A 17,755-nucleotide genomic window follows, 5' to 3' on the forward strand; every position below is an offset into this window, starting at 1 on the left:
GGTGGGGAAAGTGTGTTTGTGTTGGTTTGGGGGTGGGGGACAGTGTGTGTGTGTGTGTGTTGGTTTGGGGGTGGGGGACAGTGTGTGTGTGTGTGTTGGTTTGGGGGTGGGGGACAGTGTGTGTGTGTGTGTGTGTTGGTTTGGGGGTGGGGGACAGTGTGAATTTGTGTTGGGGAGGGGGACAGTGTGTGTGTGTTGGTTTGGGGGAGGGGGACAGTGTGTGTGTGTTGGTTTGGGGGAGGGGGACTGTGTGTGTGTTGGTTTGGGGGTGGGGGACAGTGTGAATTTGTGTTGGGTTGGGGGTGGGGACAGTGTGTGTGTGTTGGTTTGGGGGGTGGGGACAGTGTGTGTGTGTGTGTTGGTTTGGGGGAGGGGGACAGTGTGTGTGTGTGTGTTGGTTTGGGGGCGGGGGACAGTGTGTGTTTGTGTTGGTTTGGGGGTGGGGGACAGTGTATGTGTGTGTGTTGGTTTGGGGGTGGGGGACAGTGTATGTGTGTGTGTTGGTTTGGGGGAGGGGGACTGTGTGTGTGTGTGTGTGTTGGTTTGGGGGTGGGGGACAGTGTGAATTTGTGTTGGTTTGGGGGTGGGGGACAGTGTGAATTTGTGTTGGTTTGGGGGTGGGGACAGTGTGTGTGTGTGTTGGTTTGGGGGTGGGGGACAGTGTGTGTGTGTTGGTTTGGGGGAGGGGGACAGTGTGTGTGTGTGTGTGTGTGTGTGTGTGTGTATGTGTTGGTTTGGGGGTGGGGGACAGTTTGTGTTGGTTTGGGGGTGGGGGACAGTGTGTTTGTGTTTGTGTTGGTTTGGGGGTGGGGGACAGTGTGTGTGTGTGTGTTTGTGTTGGTTTGGGGGTGGGGGACTGTGTTTGTGTTGGTTTGGGGGAGGGGGACTGTGTGTGTGTTGGTTTGGGGGTGGGGGACTGTGTGTGGGTTGGTTTCAGGGTGGGGGACTGTGTGTGTGTGTGTGTGTGTGTGTGTTTGTTGGTTTGGGGTGGGGACAGTGTGTGTGTGTGTGTGTGTGTGTGTGTGTGTGTGTGTCTGGACTTTTGTGGCTGAAATCTCTTCACAGATCATACTACAGGAGGCCGTCTATTGTTCACATACAAAATAATTAATCTGGTGTTTGTAAGGCACTTGCAGGTCACAGAGCCCTTTTCTTGCTATATTTGTTGTTCTCCTTCTCTCTCTCTAGAGATATATCTTGTCCTATAGTGTACACTAGTCCTTCTCTCTAGAGATATATCTTGTCCTATAGTGTACACTAGTCCTTCTCCCTCTAGAGATATATCTTGTCCTATAGTGTACACTAGTCCTTCTCTCTCTAGAGATATATCTTGTCCTATAGTGTACACTAGTCCTTCTCTCTCTATAGATATATATTGTCCTATAGTGTACACTAGTCCTTCTCCCTCTAGAGATATATCTTGTCCTATAGTGTACACTAGTCCTTCTCTCTCTAGAGATATATCTTGTCCTATAGTGTACACTAGTCCTTCTCTCTCTAGAGATATATCTTGTCCTATAGTGTACACTAGTCCTTCTCTCTCTAGAGATATATCTTGTCCTATAGTGTACACTAGTCCTTCTCTCTCTAGAGATATATCTTGTCCTATAGTGTACACTAGTCCTTCTCTCTCTAGAGATATATCTTGTCCTATAGTGTACACTAGTCCTTCTCTCTCTAGAGATATATCTTGTCCTATAGTGTACACTAGTCCTTCTCTCTCTAGAGATATATCTTGTCCTATAGTGTACACTAGTCCTTCTCCCTCTAGAGATATATCTTGTCCTATAGTGTACACTAGTCCTTCTCTCTCTAGAGATATATCTTGTCCTATAGTGTACACTAGTCCTTCTCCCTCTAGAGATATATCTTGTCCTATAGTGTACACTAGTCCTTCTCTCTCTAGATATATATCTTGTCCTATAGTGTACACTAGTCCTTCTCCCTCTAGAGATATATCTTGTCCTATAGTGTACACTAGTCCTTCTCTCTCTCTAGATATATATCTTGTCCTATAGTGTACACTAGTCCTTCTCTCTCTAGAGATATATCTTGTCCTATAGTGTACACTAGTCCTTCTCTCTCTAGAGATATATCTTGTCCTATAGTGTACACTAGTCCTTCTCTCTCTAGAGATATATCTTGTCCTATAGTGTACACTACTCCTCTCTCTTGAGACATTTCTCATGAATGTCAAGATATTACTGAGTACAAACACACTCCGTTTCCTCCTTCCTCCCTCTCTCTCCCTCTTGCCCCCTCCCTCTCTCTCCCTCTTGCCCCTCTCCCTCCCCATCCCTTCTCCCTCAAATCCCTTCCTATTCCCCCCCCTTCTACCTCTCTCCCTCCAGCGGGGGCAATAAGAGGAAGCTGAGTGCGGCTGTGGCTCTGATTGGTGGACCCCCGGTCATCTTCCTGGACGAGCCGTCCACTGGCATGGACCCGGTTGCTAGGCGACTGCTGTGGGACGCCGTGACGCGCACACGAGAGTCTGGAAAGGCCATCATCATCACTTCTCACAGGTCAGCATAGCACACACACACACACACACCATCCTCTTAATCACCATCATCGTCCTCCAACTTCCAGTACAGTCATTACTGTGTCACAGAAAGGAACAGAGTGACTCAGAGAATAAAATAGATGCTGTCGTGCTTGGTTTATCTTTCTCCCTCTCCTCTTTTGTTCCACTGTTCTTCCCCTTCTCTCTCTCTGCTGTAGTATGGAGGAATGTGAGGCTCTGTGTACCCGGCTGGCTGTGATGGTGAACGGTCAGTTTAAGTGTCTGGGCAGTCCCCAGCACCTGAAGAGTAAGTTTGGCAGTGGCTACACACTACTGGCTAAAGTACGAGTGGACAAGGAGGTGGAGGATGGCGACCTGCAACTCTTCAAGGACTTCATCGAGAGCACCTTCCCAGGTCAGAGAGACGCACACACACTCTGAGTCAGACTCATGAACATGCACGGGTGCACACACACAAACAAACTTATACAGGCGCGCGTAGTGTACGCACACACACACATAGACATGCACAAATACTCACGAGCACGTATGCACCCCACCCCCTGAGGCTGGTTCAAAGATAATCCAAGATGTTTGACTGTCATTGGTTTAGGGCAATAGTTCCTAAAATTTTTATAGTCCCATACCGCTTCAAACATTCAACCTCCAGCTGTGTACCCCGTCTAGCACCAGGGTCAGCGCACTCTCAAATGTTGTTTTTTGCCATCATTGTAAGCCTGCCACACACACACTATACGACACATTTATTAAACATAAGAATGAGTGTGAGTTTTTGTCACAACCCGGCTCATGGGAAGTGACAAAGAGCTCTTGTAGGATCAGGGCACAAATAGTAATAATCAATAATTTTCCGCTTTATTTAGCCATCTTACATATAAAACTTTTTGTTCATTGAAAATTGTGAATTACTCACCACAGGTTAATGAGAAGGGTGTATTTGAAAGGATGCACATAACTCTGCAATGTTGGGTTGTGGAAAGAGGCTCAGTCTTAAATAATTTTCCACACAGTCTGTGCCTGTATTTAGTTTTCATGCTAGTGAAGGCTGAGAATCCACTTTCACATAGGTACGTGGTAGCAAAGGGCATCAGTGTCTTAACAGCTGATTTGCCAAGGCAGGATACTCTGAACGCAGCCCTATCTAGAAATCTGGCAGTGGCTTCTGTTTAAATGACATTTTCACAGAACCGCTTGTCTGAATTTCGATGAGGCTCTCTTGTTCAGATATCTGTAAGTGGACTGGAGGCAGGGCATGAAAGGGATAACGAATCCAGGTTTTTGTGTCATCCGTTTTGGGAAAGTATCTACGTAATTGCGCACCCAACTCCCTCAGGTGCTTTGCTGTATCACATTTGACATTATCGGTAAGCTTGAGTTCATTTGCACACAAAAAAATCATACAATGATGGAAAGACCTGTGTGTTGTCCTTGTTAATGCAGACAGAGAAGAGCTCCAACTTGTTAATCATAGCCTCAATTTTGTCCCGCACATTGATAGTTACGGAGAGTCCCTGTAATCCTAGATTCAGATCATTCAGGCGAGGAAAAAACATCACCCAGATAGGCCAGTCATATGAGAAACTTGTCATCATGCAAGCAGTCAGACAAGTGAAAATTATGGTCAGTAAAGAGAACTTTAAGCTCGTCTCTCAATTAAAAAAATGTGTCAATACCTTGATAACCCTTGATGACCAGCGCACTTCTGTATGTTGTAAAAGCATTACATGGTCGCTGCCCATATCATTGCATAATGCAGAAAATACACGAGAGTTCAGGGGCCTTGGTTTAACAAAGTTAACCATTTTCACTGTAGTGTCCAAAACGTCTTTCAAGCTGTCAGGCATTCCCTTGGCAGCAAGAGCCTCTCGGTGGATGCTGCAGTGTACCCATGTGGTGTCGGGAGCAACTGCTTGCACACACGCGTTACCACTCCACTATGTCTCCCTGTCATGGCTTTTGCGCGCCATCAGTACAGATACCAACACATCTTAACCACCAAAGTCCATTTGATGGCACAAAGCTGTCCAGTACTTTAAACATATCCTATCCTGTTGTCCTGGTTTCCAGTGGTTTCCAGAAGAGGATGTCTTCTTTAATTGACCCCCTATAAATGTAACGGACATATACCAGGAGCTGTGCCAGGCCTGCCACATCTGTTGACTCATCCAGCTGTAACGCATAGAATTCACTGGCTTGTATGCGAAGCAGTGATTGTTTCAAAGCATCTCCTGCCATGTCACTGATGTGTCGTGTAACAGTGTTGTTTGATGAAGACATTGTCTGTGTGTTTTTTTAGGCCTTTTCCCCCAGCATTGTTCCAGCCATATCCGCGGCAGCAGGAAGAATTAAGTCCTCCACAATAGTCTGGGGCTTGCCTGTCCTAGCCACTCGGTAGCTCACCATATAAGACACTTCTACCCCCTTCTTATTAATGGTATCTGTTGCTTTTATACAGGTCTTACTACTCAAAAGTCGTCTATTCTAGCTCAAACTCCCGCGGCTTATTTTTCAAATTTCGTCATGTTTCGTTTCAAAATGTCTGCGCAAGAGTGAAGGTTTCAAATCAAATCAAAGTTTATTTGTCACGTGCGCCGAATACAACAGGTGAAAGAAAGTACAGTGAAATGCTTACTTACAGGCTCTAACCAATAGTGCGAAAAAAAAGGTGTGTGTGTGTGTGTGGGTGGGTAAGTAAAGAAATAAAACAACAGTAAAAATACATTTGAAAATAAGAGTAGCAAGGCTAATACAGACACCGGTTAGTCAGGCTGATTGAGGTAGTATGTAGATATAGTTAAAGTGACTATGCATATATGATGAACAGAAAGTGGCAGTAGCGTAAAAGAGGGGTTGGTGGGTGGTGGGATACAATGCAGATAGCCCGCTTAGCCAATGTGTGGGAGTGCTGGTTGGTTGGGCCAATTCAGGTAGTATGTACATGAATGTATAGTTAAAGTGAGTATGCATATAAGATAAACAGAGAGTAGCGGGAGGGCACACAATGCAAATAGTCCGGGTAACCATTTGGTTACCTGTTCAGGAGTCTTATGGCTTGGGAGTAAAAACTGTTGAGAAGCCTTTTTGTCCTAGACTAGGCACTCCAGTACCACTTGCCATGCAGTAGTAGAGAGAACAGTCTATGACTGGGGTGGCTGGGGTCTTTGACAATTTTCAGGGCCTTCCTCTGACACCGCCTGGTGTAGAGGTCCTGGAAGGCAGGCTGCTTTGCCCCAGGGATGTACTGGGCCGTACGCACTACCCTCTGAAGTGCCTTGCGGTCGGAGGCCGAGCAATTGCCGTACCAGGCAGTGATGCAACCGGTCAGGATGCTCTCGATGTTGCAGCTGTAGAACCTTTTGAGGATCTCAGGACCCATGCCAAATCTTTTTAGTTTCCTGAGGAATAGGCTTTGTCGCGAGAGAGTAATGGTTAATGTGATTGGATGTTAATTATTTGACTAGGCTACCTGTATTTGACATTGTGTTATTTCGCTGAATGCTAGATGGTTTAATTTTATTTTTGGCAGTGAAACAAGGCTATGCCTACCCCAGTTTGGGAATACCTGGTTTAGGGGGTTGGTCTAACATGACATCACTTCCTTCTCTCCACAGGAAGTCTACTAACAGATGAACACCAGGGCATGGTGCACTACCACTTAACTGACAAGACTCTCACCTGGGCACAGGTAACTATCTTTCTTTCTCTTTCTCAGCCGGTCCCTATTCACTCCCTAACCCTTCTCCTTGGCCCTAACCTGTCAGCCAACCTGTCTTTTAGACTGTAATAACACCTTCTAGTGGAGACCTTTACCTGTCAGCCAACCTGTCTTTTAGACTGTAATAACACCTTCTAGTGGAGACCTTTACCTGTCAGCCAACCTGTCTTTTAGACTGTGTAAGAGCACCATCTAGTGGAGACCTTTACCTGTCAGCCAACCTGTCTTTTAGACTGTAATAACACCTTCTAGTGGAGACCTTTACCTGTCAGCCAACCTGTCTTTTAGACTGTAATAACACCATCTAGTGGAGACCTTTACCTGTCAGCCAACCTGTCTTTTAGACTGTAATAACAACATCTAGTGGAGACCTTTACCTGTCAGCCAACCTGTCTTTTAGACTGTAATAACACCATCTAGTGGAGCCCTTTACCTGTCAGCTAACCTGTCTTTTAGACTGTGTAAGAGCACCATCTAGTGGAGCCCTTTACCTGTCAGCCAACCTGTCTTTTAGACTGTGTAATAGCACCATCTAGTGGAGACCTTTACCTGTCAGCCAACCTGTCTTTTAGACTGTGTAAGAGCACCATCTAGTGGAGACCTTTACCTGTCAGCCAACCTGTCTTTTAGACTGTGTAATAGCACCATCTAGTGGAGACCTTTACCTGTCAGCTAACCTGTCTTTTAGACTGTGTAAGAGCACCATCTAGTGGAGACCTTTACCTGTCAGCCAACCTGTCTTTTAGACTGTGTAATAGCACCATCTAGTGGAGACCTTTACCTGTCAGCTAACCTGTCTTTTAGACTGTGTAATAGCACCATCTAGTGGAGACCTTTACCTGTCAGCTAACCTGTCTTTTAGACTGTGTAATAGCACCATCTAGTGGAGACCTTTACCTGTCAGCCAACCTGTCTTTTAGACTGTAATAACAACATCTAGTGGAGACCTTTACCTGTCAGCCAACCTGTCTTTTAGACTGTGTAAGAGCACCATCTAGTGGAGACCTAACCTGTCTTTTTAGACTGTGTAAGAGCACCATCTAGTGGAGGAAGAGTGTAATGACTCTTGGCACTAAGTGTATTTGCCTTCGATTTGTATCTGACTACTCCACACTATGGAAGTTGTCAGATACAGCTTTTGATTTCAGGCTAAGCACTGACTCACCCTCTTATTTCCCTCTTTCTCTCCCCTCTCTTCATCCTCCCCAAGGTGTTTGGTACCCTGGAGGCAGCCAAAGAGAAGTACAACATCGACGACTACGCTGTGAGCCAGATCTCCCTGGAACAGGTGTTCCTCAGCTTCGCCCAGTTCCAGCACTGCAGCAGGAAATAGATGGCGCGAGGTGGAAGAAGAGGGGGAGCTCCAGCTCTCTGTTTCTCTCTTTTTCTGTCTGTCCATCCGTCGTGTGTATCTCTCCACTCTTTGTGGATGACCTGTGTACATGGACTCGACTATGTAACTCGCCACCGAGCTATGATCAGGTCTTGATCTACACACACTTACATACACACAAACAGACACCGTGCAGTGATGGAGCAGAGGTTGAATCCCTGAACACCCGGACTTCAACGTGGCCGTGTTACCCCGGCTCCCTCTAACCCCGCTGGGCTTGGACCGCCAACCAGACTGGACCCGTTGATCCAAGCCTGGGTCTTAACCATCAACCACTCCTTTCTCTTCTGTTCAATCAGTTTGTGTGTTGGACATTTAGGTCAGTCCAGAGGCAAGGTTAGGGAGTTCGGTTTGGGGGGGGGGGTCTGCTATACGACCAAGTAAGGAATCTTAGATGTTACCCCTTTTTTGTCTTTGACGTTTAAATACCATGTAAACAACTGGATACCACTGGATATGAGTGGTCTACTCTGTACAATACAATTCAGCCTTGTGAATGTGTGACAGGCAGGGTTGTGAATGTGTGATAGACCTTTTTGTGAACTTGTATGCAGCTTTCTTTATGTATCATTTTGGTCTCCTCATATGATTCTTACTGTGACCCTAAACAATTGTGCACAATGGGTATTGTTCATCACTGATATGATTGAAATATACAATGAGGCACTTCAAGTGAGGCAATTGTAAAACAAATCAACAATTTTTTTTTTCTTTATTAGGGTAAATGCCATGCTAATGCCATGCCAGGGTAAATGCTATGCTCTAACGCTTGCTCATCCTTTTTGGTTGGATGTAAATTATGTAATAGATTCATGGTACTGAAGCCACTTCCTGTAGGAAATCATTAGATTGGTTTGCAGAAACGTTGCAGGATCATTAGCTAACAATTGCATGTCTGAATGAACAACAACCTCTCTGCACTGCATTGCATGGCACACAAAAAGCCTGCTAGATATTGAGATGTCCTCAGACCATCATTGAAATTCCTAATTGCAAGATTCAGAAAGAAAAAACGTCTTGAAGGATTTGGGCATGTTGGACTGTGTGGTTTCTATCCTTAGCATGGTGTCCACTGACTGAAGAACAACTTCCCTTTCTAAGGGCTACAGTACGTTTGATGCCGTGTCATAGTTACAGAATCACTATATCCACCTGCTGAGGTACAGATATGTTATTTGACTTTAAGGGATAGGTCAATGACCTTGTGAAATCGCTGAACTATCCCTTTAAGTAAGGGGTTTTTTGGTTGGTTTACCCACACTAATTGAACTGCAGCTTAAGCATTTCATGTTAACTTTATTTGTTTGTGTGCTGTCCCTTTACTGCTGTCAATTATACAATACAGTACTACAATGTTATTCCTGAAAGCTGAAACAAAATGATGTTTTTGCTTATCAATGTGTAGATGATTTACAGCTATGGACCAATGCACTGTTACGTCCTCTTAATATAGAGTTGAGTACTTTACTATAGAGTAACACACCGTCCAGTCAACAAATCAGTCACTGATTTCCGTCCATTGGCTGTTTTGTTCCCATTTGCAAACCCTTAATGTAATTGAATGAAGAGGTTGAATGAGAATGTGAGGTTTAAAGACAATAGCTTCCACAAGAATGAAAGTAGTTCTGTCCAGACAGAGAATTCCTGCTTCTTGTCCCAGCATTCCATTTATACATGTTTTTGCTTTGTGGAAAATGTTTAGGCCTAGTCCAATATTTAGTCCCCTTGTCTAGACATGCTAAGTCTCCTATGTTATCCCAATGCTACACTGGTTGATGTAGTTATGTATCTAAACTATCAACAGTAGTCATGGGAGCATAGTGTAAACGTCTTAAAGGGATAGCTGATTTTTGTTGTTGATGGTTTCACTTAAAAAAGTAAACTGTCCTTTTTAAAAGAATGTTTCTGAAGATGGTTAACTTATCAATGCAACTGACTGTAAAACAGCCTCACACAAGGACCATGAAGGATCAACTCTGCCCCCCCCCCCCAGACTTAAATAGAGGCTGATGTTCATGTTTGGAAGACAAAAAATAGGGCTTATTGAGTATACAGGGCTCTGTCCTGACAAATTGTTTTTGTTACGTTTCTACATATCATAGATGCCAGTTCATCTATATGGACATGTCTTACAGCTACATCTCATTTTGAGTTAAGTAAAAGAGAACTTGAAAACATTGTGATGATGATGATGCATATGATTAGGATAAAATACAATGTATCATATTTAAAAAAGGGAATCTTCATCATTGTACTCATATGTACTGTATCATGGAACTAACCTTGTCTACTGTATAATTACTGCTATTATTTTTAAATTAAATTTGCTCTATGCAAATTGAAACAAAAACTAGTATTCCTTTACTTTAGAAACACCACACTCCCATTATACATGATCAATGATGAGGTATTTCTAATAATAAGCCAGCTGTTCTACAAATGTATAAAACTGGACCAGCTGGTCTCAGCCAGTAGTACACTGTGGTCATATACCGTTAACACCTATATGCTTTGTTTGTGAATCAGAGCATGACCCGTGTGTATCTCCTCAGTAGTTACAACCCAGTTTTTCTCTGGTGTTTTCAGAGGGGAAGGCACAGAAACCCTCAGTAGTTACAACCCAGTTTTTCTCTACTGTTTTCAGAGAGGAAGTCACAGAAACCCTCAGTAGTTACAACCCAGTTTTTCTCTGGTGTTTTCAGAGGGGAAGGCACAGAAACCCTCAGCAGTTACAACCTAGTTTTTCTCTGGTGTTTTCAGAGGGAAAGGCACAGAAACTTTGACGATGGACAGAAATCTTGCAGGACCAGTTATTTGACCTCCCTATTCCCTGGTGTATTGCCAGATTAGCATATCTGTCATACAACCTGGAACCTATGGGCCGGTTTCCCAGTCTAGGACTATGCTAAATCTGTCTGGGAAACCTTTATTGGGCTTGGGTTATTCTTTCACTCCCCTGAATGGAAAAGTAGGGGTTGGTCAAAGACATTCATATTACCAGGAAGCATGGAGAAAAGTATTTTATAGTTGTGAGAGGGATTAGTGTCAATTCTTTGTTCATGTTCACAATCTGCTAACTGCTTCTTCAGAAAGTGTGAAACACAATCGGACCTAAAATACAATCGAGGTTAAACTGTATTCCTACTTCCTCTTATTCAGTTTTGTGATCACATTTAATCAGTAAATTCTCTTGCTCAGTATAGGCGGATTACAGTATGAGATAATGACAGATAATGATATCTACGTGATATCCGTGTTCTACATTCTGTTGAGGCTGTTCCGTTATGTTGAAAAATATGGTCAGCCTATACAGTGCCTTCGGAAAGTATTCAGACCCCTTGACTTTTTCCACATTTTATGTTACAGCCTTATTCGAAAATGGATTAAAACAAATATTCCTCAGCAATCTACACACAATACCCCAGATGACAAAGCAAAAACAGCAAATGTATTAAAAATAACAGAAATTCCTTATTTACATAAATATTCAGACCATTTGCTATGAGACTCAAAATTGAGCTCCGGTGCATCCTGTTTCCATTGATCATCCTTGAGATGTTACTACAACATGATTGGAGTCCACCTGTGGTAGATTCAATTAATTGGACATGATTTGGAAAGGCATACCGTTGACAGTGCATGTCAGAGCAAAAACCAAGCCATGAGGTCGAAGGAATTGTCCGTAGAGCTCCCAGACAGGATTGTGTCGAGGCACAGATCTGGGGAAGGGTACCAAAACATTTCTGCAGCATTGAAGGTCCCCAAGAACTGTGTCCTCCATCATTCTTAAATGGAAGAAGTTTGGAACCACCAAGACTCTTCCTAGAGCTGGCCTCCTGGCCAAACGGAGCAATCAGGGGAAGAAAAGCCTTGGTTAGGGAGGTAACCAAGAAACCGATGGTCACTCTGACAGAGCTCTAGAGTTCCTCTGTGGAGATGGGAGAACCTTCCAGAAGGACAACCATCTCTGTGGCACTCCACCAATCAGGCCTTTATGGTAGAGTGGCCAGATAGAAGCCACTCCTCAGTAAAAGGCACAATTGTTTACATACCCTACATTACTCATCTCATATGTATATACTGTACTCTATACCATCTACTGCATCTTGCCTATGCCGTTCGGCCATCACTCATTCATATATTTTTATGTACATATTCTTATTCATTCCTTTACACTTGTGTGTGTATAAGGTAGTTGTGAAATTGTTAGGTTAGATTACTTGTTAGATATTACTACATGGTCGGAACTAGAAGCACAAGCATTTCGCTACACTCGCATTAACATCTGCTAACCATGTATGCCAAGCGTCACGTCTGGAGGAAACCTGGCAGCATCCCTACCTTGAAGCGTGGTGGCGGCGGCATCATGCTGTGGGGATGTTTTTCAGCGGCAGGGACTGGGAGACTAGTCAGGATCGAGGCAAAGATGAACGGAGCAAAATACAGAGAGATCCTTGATGAAAACCTGCTCCAGAGCACTCAGGACCTCAGACTGGGGCAAAGGTTCACCTTCCAACAGGACAATGACCCTAAGCACACACCCAAGACAACGCTGGAGTGGCTTCGGGACAAGTCTCTGAATGTCCTTGAGTGGCCTAGCCAGAGCCCGGACTTGAACCCAATCGAACATCTCCGGAGAGAACTGAAAATAGCTGTGCAGCAACGCTCCCCATCCAACCTGACAAGGCTTGAGAGCATCTGTAGAGAAGAATGGTAGAAACTCCCCAAATACAGGTGTGCCAAACTTGTAGCGTCATACCGAAGAAGACTTAAGGCTGTAATCGCTGCCAAAGGTTCTTCAACAAAGTACTGAGTAAAGGGTCTGAATACTTATGTAAAATGTGATATTTCTATTTTTTTATTCGTAATAAATTAGCAAACTTTTCTTAACCTGTTTTTGCTTTATCATCATGGGATATTGTGTGTAGATTGATGAGGATAATTTCCGAATGCGCTGTGAGCCTGCCATGCGCTCTGAGCCTGCCATAGAGTTGGATAGAGGGCGAACTTGGCCCAAAGCCTATATTAGTATGGGCAGCACCACTGAAGACTTTGACCATTTTGAAGTAGTCAACTTAATTTGCCTGATGACGAGCGAGTGGAGAAGGAGTCTCATTTAACTAAGCGCATTTCTGTCCACTTTCCCTCTCCTCGCCACCTCTCCTTGATTATCTTTGACCTTTTTCAAAAGGAGGCAAGAGAGGATGGAGGAGAGAGGACGCAGGAGTTGAGCCAACCATTTGAGAAAAGGCCTATGGGTTGAAGAAGGATCCTAGAGATGTAGTAGAGAGCTCATCTATACTTCCGTGACAGCATGGGCAGTGCTATTGAGGGCTATCTCAATTTTAAAGTAGTTGATTTCTACTTCTTAAAGACCCACTCAGTTGACTACTTTCAAATGGTGAAAGCCCTCCATGACACTGCCCATGCTAAAACAGGCTTTGGACCAAGTGCCTCTCTCCAACTCAATTGCACCTATGAATAATGCAGTTACACCTGAATAGATCCCACCCTCAGTCATGTCCCTCCCCCACATTCCTGTGTACCTGAGGGTGGGGCATAGAGATCAATAAGGAAGTCCTCAGTGGGCCAGTGTAGAGCTTCTGTGAACACAGATTGACAAGATGGGTTATGTAGAAGATCTTCTCCTCCCCACTCCCAGCATGGTGACACTGCTGGGGGCTGTGCTTTTTCTGCCTCCTCTCCTCTGGTTCCAGCTCTGAGGAACAGGGGAAGGAGCCTCCAGGACCCAGGCCACTGCCCCTGCTTGGTAACATGCTCCAGCTGAATCTCAAGAGGCCCTACCGCACCCTTTGTGAGGTGAGGAGAATTCCTGAGTTGCTTTAAAAACATTTTTTTTTTAGCTTGTTGTATTTCCTAAAATAGTTTTTAACTTGACCTGTGTGGCTATAAGCTCTATTTAGAGTTTCAACCAAAAGTTATAGTACAAATGTTTTGAGAATTTGAATAATTGCTCACCCTGAAATCTTACTTTGGAACATAGGAGAAGTACAAACTCACCTAAACAAACACATGAGTTAGCCAACTACTGTCGTTCAAAGATCTATTTGTAGGACTTTGTGACTGAAACTGAAATTTAATACATTTTCAACTTCCAAGAACAGAGTTTACTGGAGTCAATTGAAGTAGATTGCAAAAAAAAAAAAAAATTTGAACAATTGTCAACAGGTAACACGTTTGACACAACTAAACAGGGAATTGTGCTGCCTTCAATATCATCTCAAATCAAATTTTATTTGTCACATACACATGGTTAGCAGATGTTAATGCGAGTGTAGCAAAATGCTTGTGCTTCTAGTTCCGACCATGCAGTAACAAGTAATCTAACCTAACAATTTCACAACTACCTTATACACACAAGTGTAAAGGAATGAATAAGAATATGTACATAAAAATATATGAATGAGTGATGGCCGAACGGCATAGGCAAGATGCAGTAGATGGTATAGAGTACAGTATATACATATGAGATGAGTAATGTAGGGTATGTAAACATTATATAAGTGGCATTGTTTAAAGTGGCTAGTGATACATTTATTACATACATTTTCCATTATTAAAGTCAGTATGTTGGCAGCAACCCCTCAATGTTAGTGATGGCTGTTTAACAGTCAGATGGCCTTGAGATAGAGGCTGTGCTTTGATGCACCTGTACTGACCTTGCCTTCTGGATGACAGCGGGGTGAACAGGCAGTGGCTCGGGTGGTTGTTGTCCTTGATGATCTTTTTGGCCTTCCTGTAACATTGGGTGGTGTAGGTGTCCTGGAGGGCAGGTAGTTTGCCCCCGGTGATGCGTTGTGCAGACCTCACTACCCTCTGGAGAGCCTTTCGGTTGTGGGCGGAGCAGTTGCCGTACCAGGCGATGATACAGCCCGACAGGATGCTCTTGATTGTGCATCTAAAAGTTTGTGAGTGTTTTTGGTGACAAGCCGAATTTCTTCAGCCTCCTGAAGTTGAATAGGCGCTGCTGCGCCTTCTTCACCACGCTGTCTGTGTGGGTGGACCATTTCATTCTGTCCGTGATGTGTACGCCGAGGAACTAAAACTTCCCACCCTCTCCACTACTGTCCCGTCAATGTAGATAGGGGGCTGCTCCCTCTGCTGTTTCCTGAAGTCCACAATCATCTCCTTTGTTTTGTGACATTATTATGAGGTTATTTTCCTGACACCACACTCCGATGGCCCTCACCACCATCCTGTAGGCCTTCTCGTCGTTGTTGGTAATCAAGCCTACCACTGTAGTGTCGTCTGCAAACTTGATGATTGAGTTGGAGGCGTGCAAGTGTAACCGATGTGAAATGGCTAGTTAGTTAGCGGTGGTGCGCGCTAATAGCGTTTCAATTGGGTGACGTCACTCGCTCTGAGACCTGAAGTAGTTGTTCCCCTTGCTCTGCAAGGGCCTTGGCTTTTGTGGCGCGATGGGTAACGATGCTTCGTGGGTGTTAGTTGTTGATGTGTGCAGAGAGTCCCTGGTTCAAGCCCGGGTTGGGGCGAGGAGAGGGATGGAAGCTAAACTGTTACATTGGTGCAGTGACCCGGATCACTGGTTGCTGCAGAAAAGGAGGAGGTCAAAAGGGGGGTGAGTGTAACCGATGTGAAATGGCTAGTTAGTTAGCGGTGGTGCGCGCTAATAGCGTTTCAATCGGGTGATGTCACTCGCTCTGAGACCTGAAGTAGTTGTTCCCCTTTCTCCGCAAGTGCCGCGGCTTTTGTGGCGCGATGGGTAACGATGCTTCGTGGGTGTCAGTTGTTGATGTGGGCAGAGGATCCCTGGTTCAAGCCCAGTTTGGGGCGAGGAGAGGGACGGAAGCTAAACTGTTACACATGGCCACGCAGTCATGGGTGAACAGGGAGTACAGGAGAGGGCTGAGAACGCACCCTTGTGGGGCCCCATCTCCATTGTGTACGGCAGCAGGTTTGAATACAATGACCCTCAGTTCCAAGACATGGTGGACAGACAATGACACCATAGACCTTACAGGCTCGGCACCTATTCAGGTACCGTCTACTTATTTAGTGCACTTTGTTTCTCAATCTTTTTTTCTCAGGAAACTAAGAGGCAGTTTACCAGACCCAGATCTGGAAAACTAGTCCTTTGGATGTCTTGGTGCAAAATGATATGAGCTAATGCTTTCCTTTACTGTATCAGGAGATCGGTGTACTTCATGTTTCCCTGGCTGGGTCTGTGGCTGAAAAACTAGAAATTATGATGGAAAATGTTGACATCAACAAGGAGATAAGAGATGATCAACCCTCAGATGTGTAGAGGCTTCGTGGACTCGTTCCTTGTCCGAAAGCAGACCCTGGAGTTATGGAGAGTTAACGCAGTAACTTTCATCAGTGGCATCACATATCAGTGACATCACATAGGGGTCCTAGTTTAACTTTTATTTTCAGTTTTTATATTATTGTTTCAGAGCCAAATATTTCAGTTTCAGTTTTTATAATTATTTCAGTTTACTAGCTAGTTTTAGTTTACTAAAATAACCTTGGAGTTGTCATCAACATGTGTGTTCTTTGAATCAGCCATGTGACTTCTATATGTTAACTGTGGGTCTGTGTCTGTCAGGATGCAGGCCCCATAGACTCCTTCTACCATGACGATAACCTCATGTATTCTGTGATGAATCTGTTTGCTGCTGGGACCGGCACCACAGGGACAACCCTTTGATGGGCGCTGCCACTCATGACCCACATACAGGGTAAGGACCAATAGATACAGATACAAACTGAAGATCATGCGTAGCTACGACAAAGAACGTTTGTCACATACAACAAAACATGTTTCTGTGTAGCTTAACCTTTGTAGTTCTGGTTTAGAATTTCCGACCTTCCTAGTTCTTGTTTGAAGGTCCCTTGAGGTTGAGGTTTAACTTTATAGTAACTTTGGTCCTCCATCCTTTCTGTCTCAGACCGGGTCCAGGAGGAGATCAGCAGGGTCATAGGAATAACCTGCCCTACACTAATGCAGTGATCCAAGAGACTGACCAACATTGTACCCATGTCCATCCCTCATACCACCAGCCGAGACGTCACCTTCCAGGGATACTTAATCAAAAAGGTCAGATACCCGGTTTTCATCATACATTTGCATGTAAATCCCATGACTATAATGTATTCGTCATTATAGAGACAAATCTCTTATACTGAAACTGTACTGTCATACTAGAAAGCACCAGATATGATTGAATCTGTAATGTTTCAAAAATGTATACATTTAGAGATAATTGAATTGCTCTGTAAGTAACCCCATCTCTAATAGCAAATGTTTTAATGTCAATCATCTCTTATACTCTGGATTTGTCTCTAATTCTATTGGTTGTAGGGGACGTCTGTGTTTCCTCTACCGACCTCCGTCCTGCAGGACGAGAGCGAATGGGAGAGCCCCCACACCTTTAACCCAGCCCACTTTCTGGATGAGCAGGGCCGATTCATCAAGAGGGACGCCTTCATGGCCTTTTCTGCAGGTATTAATAACTCCTTCAATGTACCTTTGTAGCACGGGGCAGGAAGTGGTTCTAGAATAATCTATTGGACAGACTTCATGTTATCTCCCATGTCTTTCTCTCACAGGTCGTAGGGTGTGACTGGGAGAGAGTCTGACCAGGATGGAGCTCTTCCTCTTCTTCACCTCTCTCCTGCAGCACTTTAATTTCTCTCCTCTTCCTGGAGTAACAGAGGATGATCTGGACCTCACACCATCCGTGGGGTTCACCCTCCATCCTTCACCTCACCAGTTCTGTGCTGTGAGCCGGGTCTGAGATGAGAGTTTGAGGAGTGAATCTTGGCCCGATGCACATTAAGGACAAGACACACCATAATAAACATTGATCATGTGTAGTAGTTCACCTGTTGGGTGTTGATGAATGTTGGCGATTTAACATGTCAAATCATTAGGAAATTAACAGAAAATTACAGCTCATAATCAGGTCAGAGGCAATATAGTGCTTTTAGCTGTTCGTCAGCACAGCATTTCTATTGTGGTTGCTAGTATTACTTCCTGTGATGACCTTAACTTCTTGGTGACGGGGTAGTATTCGGAAATTCAGATGAATAACGTGCCCAAATTAAACTGCCTGCTACTCGGGCCCAGAAGGTAGGA

General features: G+C 44.4%; 1 protein-coding gene and 1 pseudogene across 1 annotated transcript in view; both read left to right on the top strand.

The window, feature by feature from the left end:
- Nucleotides 1–9,982, top strand: part of LOC115206616 (ATP-binding cassette sub-family A member 3) — an 81,914-nt gene extending 71,932 nt beyond the window's left edge. The window contains exons 28-31 of the mRNA XM_029773773.1: nucleotides 2,352–2,522; nucleotides 2,722–2,918; nucleotides 6,136–6,209; nucleotides 7,450–9,982. Coding sequence (XP_029629633.1) covers nucleotides 2,352–2,522; nucleotides 2,722–2,918; nucleotides 6,136–6,209; nucleotides 7,450–7,572 — 565 coding nt within the window. The 3' untranslated portion in view covers nucleotides 7,573–9,982. The remainder of the gene's footprint in view (nucleotides 1–2,351; nucleotides 2,523–2,721; nucleotides 2,919–6,135; nucleotides 6,210–7,449) is intronic.
- A 3,329-nt stretch (nucleotides 9,983–13,311) lies between these two features.
- Nucleotides 13,312–17,755, top strand: LOC115198210 (cytochrome P450 2K1-like; annotated as a pseudogene).

Source organism: Salmo trutta, chromosome 1 (genome assembly GCF_901001165.1).
Source record: "Salmo trutta chromosome 1, fSalTru1.1, whole genome shotgun sequence".
NCBI lineage: Eukaryota > Metazoa > Chordata > Actinopteri > Salmoniformes > Salmonidae > Salmo > Salmo trutta.